Here is a 12,204-nt window from a genome sequence, read left to right on the forward strand (position 1 = left end):
GCTGAAGTCTACTGTCAACAATTAGAGCATTTGAACCAAGCTTTGAAAAAAAAAGACCCACTTTAGTGAATCGAAAAGGAGTGATGTTTCAACAGGACAATGCATGACTCCAAACTGCAAAGATCACATCACAGAAGATCGAAGAGCTCGGTTGGGAAAAAATTCCTCATCCACCTTATTCTCTTGACCTTGCTCCTTCAGACTACCATTTGTTTTATAGTTTACGGAATCATTTGGGGGACATAACTTTTGCAAGCCAGGAGGAGGTCAAAACTGACATTTCAGAGTTCTTCGCTTTGAAACCAAAAGAGTTTTACATTGATGGGATTAAAAAGCTTGTAAATAGATGGAAGGAAGTCATAGATAATCAGAGAAAGTACATTTATGATTAAATTTCAATTAAATATAACATTTGATTACTTGTTTTCTTTATTCAAAATTTGGACAGAATTTATAGGATGACCTGATACATACTTATACAATCCCCTAAAGCGTAATGGTTTCACTAGAACCATGGCCCAGATAGAGTGGAAGAAACTTGAATTCGTCTGTTTCTCTGCTCCCATTAGACCACACATCAACACCCTGGATGCCATTCTGGGAAATTATTGTAGCAAGAATAAGAAGGATGGAGAAAGTGAAAAGGAAAAGAAAAGTCTCCTTCACATCCCAGGTCCTGCTATCATATTCAAATCCAGTATGTGACACACAAATTGTACACATAAGACATCTTGATACTACATATTGCCCACCAGATGTTCAAAATCACACGTAGAGTACACAGTAAATATACGTCAAGATACCGATGCTGAAATCTCAACGAAAATAAGAGCAGGATGGAAGACATTTAACTCAATAAAGAATGTACATAAAATCTAGAAAAAGTAAGGGAAGTTACTCTACTCTAGAAGTTAGACAAGTGCCATGTGATTTTCAAAAAAATACAAATGAAAATGTGTTTTTGATGTGTTTTAATGACATGATGAAATTTGAAAATAAAAAAAAATTTTAGTGAACAAGAATTTTCCTATGATAAGTCTAACCAAACATTGTTTTGAGCTACTATTTGAAGTTAAAGAAGAATATCAAATAGTAAACATGTGGAAGTAGTTACAGCATCCAGTTTTGAAAGTGTTTTTTAAATAAGCCTCTGTAGGAAACCATGAAATGATGAGAATACATTTTTCCAGTTGCAAAGTTTGGCAAAATAAGTTTGAGATTAGACGATTCTTTCTACTGAATAATTATTTCTTCTTATTCATGTTGGTAACTCAGTGTTTCGAAGTCGCACAATAAATTCTAAGAGGTAGATTTGTAGGCGAATTTCGGCAGGATTGTTGGTTACATAGAAGCCTGGAACACCAGCTTTCTCCAGAGTAACTTGCTGGTCCATTACTTTCTGATCTAGTTCCATAATTGTCTTTATATCTTTTTTCTTGGACTCTTCTTCAATTCTTTTATTCATAATCTGAAAGGAGACACATAATTAATAAAAAAACGTTTCTGCATGACCTCCAACACAGGAGGAAGAACTGCGGCAGTAGGAAATAGCATATTATATTATTTCAGAAAGTGGACAAAGTCTGAATGTTTGAATAATGTGGTTTCTGCTAAAAACAATCAAGGACCAGATGAGCTGCTAAAGATAACAACCAAACCTCCCTAATAATCATATCCCATAATTTATAAAAAGAAGTTCAATGAAGTCCCTGATATAAAAATATGATGACTAGCCATGGTTGGAATGCCTTTGATCATGTTTCCTTAATCAAGGCTGACCTAAAACTAAACAACAACAATAACAAAAGCCCAGGTGTTGGTATTGCAAAATGAATTAGTTTTAGATCAGGTATAGGATTCACTGCAATTTTTGTGTACTCAGTTCCACTCAGAGGATTTGGATTAACTTAAGGGCATGGTGGAAAACATTTGATAGGAGTTGTGCAGTGACATTGAACACAGAACTATGTAAATGTAAATTCTTCATTACAGAGTCACAAGTTATATTTACATCTCTTATATCAATGATGCTTCTTACAAAGGTATATACATCAAGCTGTCTTAATTTTTCACTAATCTATAAAATTGGGGCCTTATGATTAGGTAAGAAAATTATACTTTAGTTTTAAACACAAGTAATATGTATATATTATAGGATCATTTGTAAAAATACATAAATCCGTAGAAGCACACTCTAAGATGTAGAGCAGTTAATATTATAGTGGGGTAGGCCGGTTTATGGGGTTATCCTGGGTCTCTCGCTCATAAAGGATTTAGCCTTATGGTGTATCTTCAGAACCCAAACACTATTGGCCTGAGACTTCTTTAAAATACGGAGGGGAAAAAGACTCGTTTTTAAGGGCAAAATCCTAGGTGATTATCTCCCTTCGCCACTGTCCATCGATCTTTGGCCGTGCTGCCATCTTGAGATCACCAAAGCACCACGAAAGTAAATGATTGTCTCCCTTCAGCCTTGGCTATTGGTTTTTGGCTGTGGTGCCGCCATGTGGATTCCAAAAGGCCAGCAGGAATATTTTAAAATGCAAGCATGATCCGAAAATCTCCATTCAGGATTCCCCCTGGCACAAGCGAGTCTTTAAGGATCCTCAAGCGTTCTCGAGTATTTTTCATGCAATCGAGTATGGAATCTCTTCGTTTCGTAATTACCAGATATAGCCGGCCAGCGATGTCACATATCTCCTTTCTGAGGCTCTGAAGGAGGATAGATGATTGGAAATCGTGCCTGCTGCTACCGTTGCCACCGCGCCTGTTGCTACTGTCGTTGCGCATACTGCTGTTGTTGGTGCTGTTGCAGCTACCATTACCACTGATGATGCCAGTGGTGTTGTCGCTGCTGCTGTTAGTGTTGGCATCGCTGGGAGTGGTGTTGGTACCAGTTATATTCTCGTCCCTGCACGTGTTGCCTATGGTGTAATTAGTGAAGTGCTACAATTGGTTGTTTAACCGGATTGAGTGACCTATGATCAAAAACAATTTAGCCTCTTCTTGTATCGTATATTTAGAATTACACTGTTCACTGTGTTTCTCTTTGGTTGAAATATTAGTTTTGAAGGAACCTAGTTTCTATTTTTAGTATGTTGAGACTCCATGCATAGGCATTCTTGCTGTCTTCAGTTACAATTTGTCGAGTCTTTTCGATATGGCAATACTAAATGGTGTAACGGGAGACAATTCAATTTTCTATGCCAGCAAATAGATATTTCTGCACGTTTACAGATTCATTTACTTCTACCGCAGCAAGATACCGTTAGACCAGAGTTATCTCCCATCGTTTCGAGAGAAAAAAAATCAAATATATTTGTCATCAAATGATTTTTTAAACTTTTCCGTTTTTTTTTTTCACACCTGCCAACAGGTTGGTCCTGACATTCACTTGTCAACTATTTATCATGCAGATGGTGTTACACAATTATGTTTAGGCTACACTGCAATGAAACCGTTTTAACGCAGTTTAACGGGTGACCCATTAGTCGTATCAAATCAACACTACAAAATATATTCAAAAAATTTGATTTGTTAGGAACTGTAATATAATTCGTTGTATTACTACAATATAATTGAATGGATTGGCATCAACTTCCAGTATAAATTGAGAATTAAATTGTAAACAAGACATTCAAGACATCTAACCTTGTAAATGGATTTGGTAGATGGAAACTGAAAGCAGCCCACCACGTACGCGCGCGTGCGTGTGTGTGTGTGTGTACAACTTACATAACTTAGACATATTTCAGCTAAAGGTTGGCTCAGGCCAAGTCTAACTTAATAGCACCACCTGATACAATCTATTAAGTCATTTTTAAGTAAAGTTTTGTGGTATCATGGCCTATTGGAGTAGGGAGTTGTTGACTGCGATGTACTCAGGTATAGGTGGTTTATCTGGTATCTCTTGAAGATGATGGGATCTTTTTCTTCTTTGATTTGTTTTGGGATAATGTTAAATAGAAAAGAAATTGTTGACGAAAAGAAATTGTTGCAGTGAATTGACTCCAGGACTTATTCTTTGGATGCCTAGTACTTATTCTATCGGTCTCTTTTGCCGAACCGTTAATTTACGGGGACCTAAACACACCACCATCGGTTATCAAGTGATGTTGGGGGGACACAGACACACAAACATATATGCATACATACATATATACACACACACACACACACATATATATATATATATATACACACATATATACGACGAACTTCTTTCAGTTTCCGTCTACCAAATCCACTGACAGGGCTTTGGTCGGCCCGAGGCTATAGTAAAAGACACTTGCCCAAGGTGCCACGCAATGGGAATGAACCCAGAACCATGTGGTTGGTAAGTAAGCTACTTACCACACAGCCACTCCTGCTATTTTTTAATGGCACACACACATAAATGCATATATACATACGTGTGTGTGTGTGTGTGTGTTTATATATATACACATATATATATGTGTGTGTGTGTGTAGAGCTACAGATATTTACATAGATAGATATGCACTTAAAAACAATGGGAGAAAACTTGAAAGTTTAAAAAAAGAAAAATTCTTGGAAATTGAAATCAACATCACAGTCCCCACTTCCTTCATTTTCAAACAGAAAATGAAACGTAATTTAAAAGCAATAACAAGCCTTTTTAATATTTTCATTAATCCCACCCCTCCATAAATCCTAAAATTTTGGCTTTTTTTCCAAATTTATTTTGAAATCATATTTTTAAAATACAGACAGTCCGAATTTGCAATTTGTGTTTATAATTTCGAAATAATTTTCATACGAAAAGTTGTGTAATTCAAGAGAGATTTAGCTGTTGTTTCTAGCACATCCCATGACCACCTGCTACATTACTCATTTCTTTGTCACTCTGATAATGTTTTTCAATATTTTTCTCCCCATAAACACATTTTTTGGAATGATGATGCAGTGGTCCATTGCAATTTAATTTTTTAATCCTTTCATCCAACATCAAGCGTGTATGTAAGAAAAAAAACATTTAATAACAGAAAAGAATACTATTAAAATAAATTATCATTTACATACCTTTTTTTAAAACACTCTATCACTCTAATGAAATTCTTTGCAGACAGGCATACACACACGCTGACAAATACACACACGCTGACAAACACACACACATTGACAAACACACACACTCAATGTGAGAGATATAGTTTTATAAAGAGTAGGAGAGAGTGTGTTAAAAATGCATAGAGATGGGGAAAGTTTACCATGAGAAAAGTGAAAAAAAAAAAAGAAAGAGATAGATAGAGATCTTTTCAGTTGCTGTCACAGATTTAGAAATTTTAAAATTAAGTGCAAATTTTCAAAAAAGCACAAAGTCCTCACTGCTGAGTGGCAGGTGTTAGGAAAGGTATCCAGCTGTAAAAATCCTGCCAAAACAGTCACAAAAGTCTGGTGCAGGCTTCTGCCTGGCTGGCTCTTGTGAAATCATCCCACCCATGTTAGTATGGAAGGCAAACATTAAACGACGATGTTTTTTCTCCGTGTTTTTTCTCCTTGTCTCCGTATTCTTTCTGTTGAAGAGCGTAGCTCGAAACGTCAAAGACTTTCCGTATTCCCGAGCGTCATACTAATATATACTTTTGTTATTTACACCACCTGTCCTCGTCTGTTGTTATTTTTTGTATATTCTCCCATATATACATATATATATATATATCTGAATTCAGAACATAAAAGAGCTTGAACTAAATACAGTGAAGTAATTTGTCTGATATTCTAAAGGTTCTGTCAACACACCACTCTCTCAGACATGCGTAATAGAAACACATAAAAGCATAGATGTTTCATGCTACTTTAGTCTACACTGTGAAATGACCTTATCTAGCTTATGATTAAGGTTAGGGTTAGATTGCATGATAAAATGTAAATGGCCAGGCAGACTGCATACTAAAGTGGCACCAGATATCTTGTAATTTCTTTTCTGGTTTATAATATAAAGTGCAACCAGTGACATTGAGAAAATGAAATGATTATATATAATAGCTAATCAATAATAGAGAGGGAAGTAACTGATTTACCTCTCGTTCACGATCCACTTGAGCTTGCACCAGAGGTAAATTGTGAGGTTTGTTTTCACAGGCTTGAAGCAACTCCTTATGTTTTTTTGTCATTTCATGCTTCTGGGCTAAGGAAATGTAAACAAAAGCAGAGATTTTTCAGTAAATTAAATACCACAAACAATAAAATGTAATACCATAAACAGAAATTTTAATTTAAGATTAAGAAAGAAAAACAAATATTTATCTTTAGTCACCGTTTTCCATGCTGGCACTGGTGATAATTCTGCTTTTCTCTCCACTTTGTCCATCACTTCAGAAAACAGTAACTAAATTCAAAATAATTTTCTTCAGTCAATTCTCTTGATAAGGTGTTTCACTATAGAATGCTGGTAAATGAACACTTGTCATACAATCATTATCATCATCAACAACATCTGTCTGTTTTCCATGCTGGCATGGGTTGGATGGCTGACAGGAACTGGCAAGACCAGGGTCCACACCAGGTTCTATAATGTTTTTTCTTGGCTTCTATGGCTGGATGCCCTTCCAAACACCAACACACTCTACAGGTACTATCACCAGTACTTTTTACGTGGCACCAGCATGAACACCAATGGTTTTTATGTGGCACCTTAGTTTTAGGATCTCAATTCTGTTGTGATGGGCAGGTCTTCTCAAGTACAGCAATGCATCACATATTTCAGTCCTCTGTCATTTCCTTCATAAGGTTCACAAAAAGAAAAAGCTTCCTACAGGATGCAAGATAAAATGTAAATGCATATTTGGCATGTATGTACTGCTCCAGTCGTTTACTAAATCAAACAGACTTGATTAGATTAGCTCAAAAGCAGGTAATTAGTTGTCTGAACATTATGAATAACATCTAGATGGCCAGCGTCCAAGATAAGCTATATCTCACTCTAGAGATTGTCAAAAGGCCCAAACACGAATGTCAAAATCAAAAGTTGTTATAAATGTTACAATGCAAACCAAATGCTTTTCAACAGTAGTTTTTGTCTTGCTTGCTTAGTTTAAATGTTGGTTTTATACCAATATATTCAATAAGACCACACTATGAAGCTTTTTGAACAAATTCAAGCATCTCCTCCAACCAAACATGCTTTGGTTTTCCTCAGACGAGAAAAATGTCTGCCAGGATCAGATGATGAACACACAGAACAATCATTGGCTTGCAGTGTCCCCAAAGCATGTACCAAGAGTGATAAAAATCAAACATCCAGTCAACATCATGGTGTTTGGAGTGATCACTAGTGATAGTGACACTATGTGTCCATTCATCTCCCCACACAGCCTCAGACTCAACATAGAATGCCTGGAGGAGGTAGTGCTGCCCTGGGTCAAGAGGGTGGCTGCTGGAAGGCCCTATATCTGGTAACAGGACTCTGCACCATGCCACACATGGCTGTCAGATAATGTCTACAACCACACCACCCCTAACACCTGGCCACCTAACTCTTCAGACTGCAACTCCTTGATTATTATGTGTGGGGTGCAGTTGAGCGAGAGACCAACAAAACTCCTTATAACACCAAAGATGAACTGAAGGCAAGGATTATGGCAGCATTCACCAACTTAAACAAGGAGGCCGTCCAGAAGAGTTGCAGGAAATTCTGAAGTTGTCTGGAATCCATGGTTGAAGCCAGTAGTAATTTTATTGAATGAATTTACTCTTTAGTATTTCAAGATATTTTTATGTAATTTGGTGAATATATCTCTTAAAATGAGATGTCAGTATTATTTTCATTTTTGAATAATTTAGACGACAATTTATTCACCGCACCCTGTATAAGAAAACTTTCTTTAACTTTAATTCATAGTTATTGGAAAATATGCAAACTGAAATCATAAAATATATAATCAAGCAACAAATCCTCTAAACTTACTGGCCTTGTGCAAAAATTTGAAATGATTATTATTACTATTATGTTGATACAATTCATTGTGGCATTATTACCAGCTCTGCAAAGATGGCACAAATGTTGAACTACAATTAATTTTGTTGATTAATGACCAAGTTCAAATCCTATCAGTCTTACTTTGACATTTTATCCCACTGTTTGTCTACTGCAGCTTTTCCATCACATCATCTGTGTATATGTGTGAATAAGTACAAATTGTTCGATGCAATAGAAATTTATACAGGGTCAAGGGGTCACCAACTAACTGGGGTATATCAAAACTCAAGTAAAGTATTGTGGGCAGAGACAACAACAGGACTTCTTGCTTCATATAAATGATATTCATGGCACATCATCATCATCGTTTAACGTCCGCTTTCCATGCTAGCATGGGTTGGACGATTTGACTGAGGACTGGTGAAGCCGGATGGCAACACCAGGCTCCAATCTAATTGGCAGAGTTTCTACAGCTGGATGCCCTTCCTAACGCCAACCACTCAGAGAGTGTAGTGGGTGCTTTTACGTGTCACCCGCACGAAGACCAGTCAGGCGGTACTGGCAACGGCCACGCTCAAAATGGTGTCTTTTATGTGCCACCCGCACAAGAGCCAGTTCAGGGGCACTGGCAACGATCTCGCTCGAAAATCCTATGAAGGCCAGTCAGGTGGTACTGGCAACGGCCACGCTCAAAATCGTGCATCTTATGTGCCACCCGCACAAGAGCCAGTCCAGGGGCACTGGCAACGATCTCACTTGGCTTGCCGGGTCAATTAGTATTTAATAAAGTAGTAACACAATACAGTGAAAAAGAAAATTTCAGTCAACCAGTGGCTTTCAAATGGTGTGCACTAGTGCATCACAAGAGGTATCCAAGGGCTCTGAAGATTTTAAAAATAGAATCTAAGATATTAGAAAAGCTATACTAAATTTTAAGCTTATAGAAAAACGTGATATTCACAATACTGTTATACAAATGTACAATTAATGAAAAATAAATAAGCAATTATGTATATGTATTTGTTTTGCAAGATTCCTGATGTGAAGATATATATTGAAACAGATATTGTTATATTTGGGGAGTTGCTGAAGAAATCACAGGATGTGTGACAAAAGATTTCAGACAAAGGACACTAAAATAAGAATAACAAGAGCACTCAGAGAGCGCAAACCTCCACCAAGGCAACACCAACATCCTCTCAATGATTAGCCAGAGATGATTTTTAAAATGAGAATATCTGAAATAAACTTTACTCTCACAAACGAGAATACTAAAAATGAACCCGACTGCTCTCAAAAATGAAGTAAAAAAAAAACAGAAAAATAATCCAGAATCCTTGTTCGGTACCTGATCGATCCCAATGGTAGTCATGGCATGTGAAGGTGGCTGTAGAAAATTTATTAACAGTAATAAATAGTTTATCCTTATCTAATACAAGCCAAAGTTATCAAATTCACCATTCAAAAATAGTTACAGCCTAAAGGGAGATAATTGAAAAAAACTTGAAAGTAAGATTGTAATCATGTATTAGTAAAGTAAATATAACAAATAATCCAGAATCCTTGTCCAGTATCAGATTGATCCCAAAATCTAATCAGTTCGTGCCAGTCACGAGGCCAAACATCCCTGAAAGTTTCATCCGAATCCATCCAGCGGTTCTTGAGATATCTTGTCCATGGACAAACAAACAAGCACAACTAAAAACAATACCTCTGCCTTTGTTAAGGCAGAGGTAATAATAAACCTGAAGTGAAGAACAAGTATATAGTGCGTGTGGTTATTTGGCAAAAATATTGTTTTTTTTTTCTTCTTCCAATTTTTAACTTTAAAGTAAAAAGATTGAGAAAAAGACTTAATCAATATATCTAAAATCTACCTACATCCCTTGTTAGTTTCTCTGTCATTAAGCTATGATTTTGCATTACTGTGTATAGATATTGTAATTTATTTTACAGATCAGCCGGTCACAGTAAAGACTATGCCTCATTGAGGAGGTCTAATAAGATCAAACTATGTTCAAAGCCATCAAAATATATGGAAATGATCAGATTTACATTTTTTTTTTACCTCACTACACAACTATTTCCAGTTAACTGACATTTTCATTCAGTCAACCCATTTGATGAATTGATATACGAAGTTGTTGCCCCTGCTTCTTACAGTCATGATTAATTGAAGTTCCTTTGCTTGTTATAATTGTGACTAATTATTTTCCATGGAAATGTCATCCTTGCTAATTTCCCTTGGTCATTATTGTAATTAACAGCTGAACAGAGACAGAGAATCTACATTAGAGAAATAATAAACTTCAACTTCAATCTGACTTTTCACCCTAAAATAATTTTTTTGAACCACAAGGATCCTCTACTTTTAGCTCTACTAAAACTCAGCAGATAAAGGGTAAATAATGCTGAACAGAACTTCATCACAGAGGGAAATGAATTTAAAATTGCAAGCCAATTAATCATGGTTATAAAAATGTTACTAATTACAACAGTGAATTATGCCACTTTGCAGTACATAATTTAGAGTTATGAGGACTTAGTCATAAAAGATTAAATGTCTTGATATGGATACAGATACAAGCTCATGACACTGCAGCTGATTGTATAGGCAAGAAATAACATGCTTAGTTTCTCTGCTTGTGTCTTACTGAATGCAGAATATCTGGAATATTGTTGTGGCATAACAAGGACTTATAACAGTTCAATATTTTTCAGAGAGGGATGAAAACAGGTTTCATGAATCAGATTGAATTTTCCCTTGACGTAGGCGAGCATGTTTCTAGAGGAGCAAAAAAAAAAAAAAAAGCAAAAGAACAACATATGTGGAAACTCCTTATTTTTTACAATCTGGTACATTGTTCCAACAACTTTCAAATGAAAAGGATAACACCAGATCAGTGATAGTCAGCTGTGACAAGTTTTGGGTTTTTAGACGACTTTGGAAAAAAATCTACCAAGTATTTACATAAAACTGAAATATATGTGTACATATGAAACTCCAATAACAGGATTATTAAAGAAATTAAATTTCAATATCCTAAGCTGAAAAGATCTGCTATCACAGAACCAGATCACAGTGGAAGGGTACACAGAAGAAAGCAAAACGAAAACAATTAGCTACAGTACCTTTATGATCATTTGTCTGTTTCACTCGCTGATTAAATAAACTCTTCTCTTCCAAATGCTGTACTTCAGACAAGCCCTGGACAATTTCAAAGACCGTACCATCTAACAAAGCATGAGCAAGGCCAGACAGCAAATCATATGGTACTCGCTGTTGGTATTTGCTGCAAAGGGCAAAGGAGAATGCAATAAGATTAAACAATTTATTCATATATATACTTTTCATTTCCTTAAAACGTTTTTGTAATAAACATACTGGCAAATCTATAACCAATAAGTTACATGACATAAAATAAATTACAATCATAGTTGGTTCAGTTCTCACTTTGAGTCAAATTGACATAGGGTTACATGAACAATTATTATACAGTAGTAAAAGAACTAACAACTTATACAGAATGACAGACAAGAACTAAAACTGACAAAATCACTACCAGACAGCCTGAGAGTAAAAAAAGGAATTAGGGAAAATAAAAAATTGCCATCAAAAGATAAATGAAAGCAAAAGTTATTTATAAAAAATATGAAAAATCAAATCTAAAAACAAGAAGCAGAGTGTGGATTGAGGGAGTAGCATGAATAAGTAGAGTGTACTGTGTACAAAATTCAAGATGAAGTCAAAAAACTTCACAAAGTGATAATACAGTTGGAAAGGAAACAAGAAGAATTTAGAAGTCACAGTGGTGAAAATGAAAAGAGAAACAAGAGTTATTAACCCTTTGGCATTCAGATTATTCTGGCACTCCGTTGGTTACGACGACGACAGTTCTGGTTGATCTGATCAACGGAACAGCCTACTCATGAAATTAACGTGCATGTATGTGGCTGAGTACTCTACAGGCACATGTACCCTTAATGTAGTTCTCAAGGAGATTCAGCGTGACACTGAGTGTAACAAAGCTGGCTCTTTGACATACAAGAACTACTCATTTATGCCAGCTGAATGGACTAGAGCAGCATGAAATAAAGTGTCTTGCTCAAGGACACAATGCATCGCTGGGAATTGAAACTCACAACTTTGCGATCATGAGTCGAATCCCCTAACCACTAAGCCACACACCTTCACACTGTCAAATGTAATGTTTATTTATTCACGTTGTTGTAATTTAATCAAGCATTATTTCATAAGTTTG

The 12,204-nt window shown here is 36.0% G+C and overlaps 1 protein-coding gene across 5 annotated transcripts in view; it reads right to left on the minus strand.

The window, feature by feature from the left end:
• Nucleotides 1-956: 956 nt before the first annotated feature.
• The window catches only part of LOC106872292 (protein DGCR6), a 30,541-nt gene continuing 19,293 nt past the window's right edge, over nt 957-12,204 (minus strand). For all 5 annotated transcript variants that reach the window (XM_052969019.2, XM_014919230.3, XM_014919229.3 and 2 more), the window contains 3 exons: nt 11,075-11,235; nt 6,045-6,151; nt 957-1,468 (listed from right to left, as the gene is read on the minus strand). In XM_052969019.2, coding sequence (XP_052824979.1) covers nt 1,259-1,468; nt 6,045-6,151; nt 11,075-11,235 — 478 coding nt within the window. In that variant the 3' untranslated portion in view covers nt 957-1,258. The remainder of the gene's footprint in view (nt 1,469-6,044; nt 6,152-11,074; nt 11,236-12,204) is intronic.

Source organism: Octopus bimaculoides, chromosome 1 (assembly GCF_046866305.1).
Source record: "Octopus bimaculoides isolate indiv1 chromosome 1, ASM4686630v1, whole genome shotgun sequence".
NCBI classification, from domain to species: Eukaryota; Metazoa; Mollusca; class Cephalopoda; order Octopoda; family Octopodidae; genus Octopus; species Octopus bimaculoides.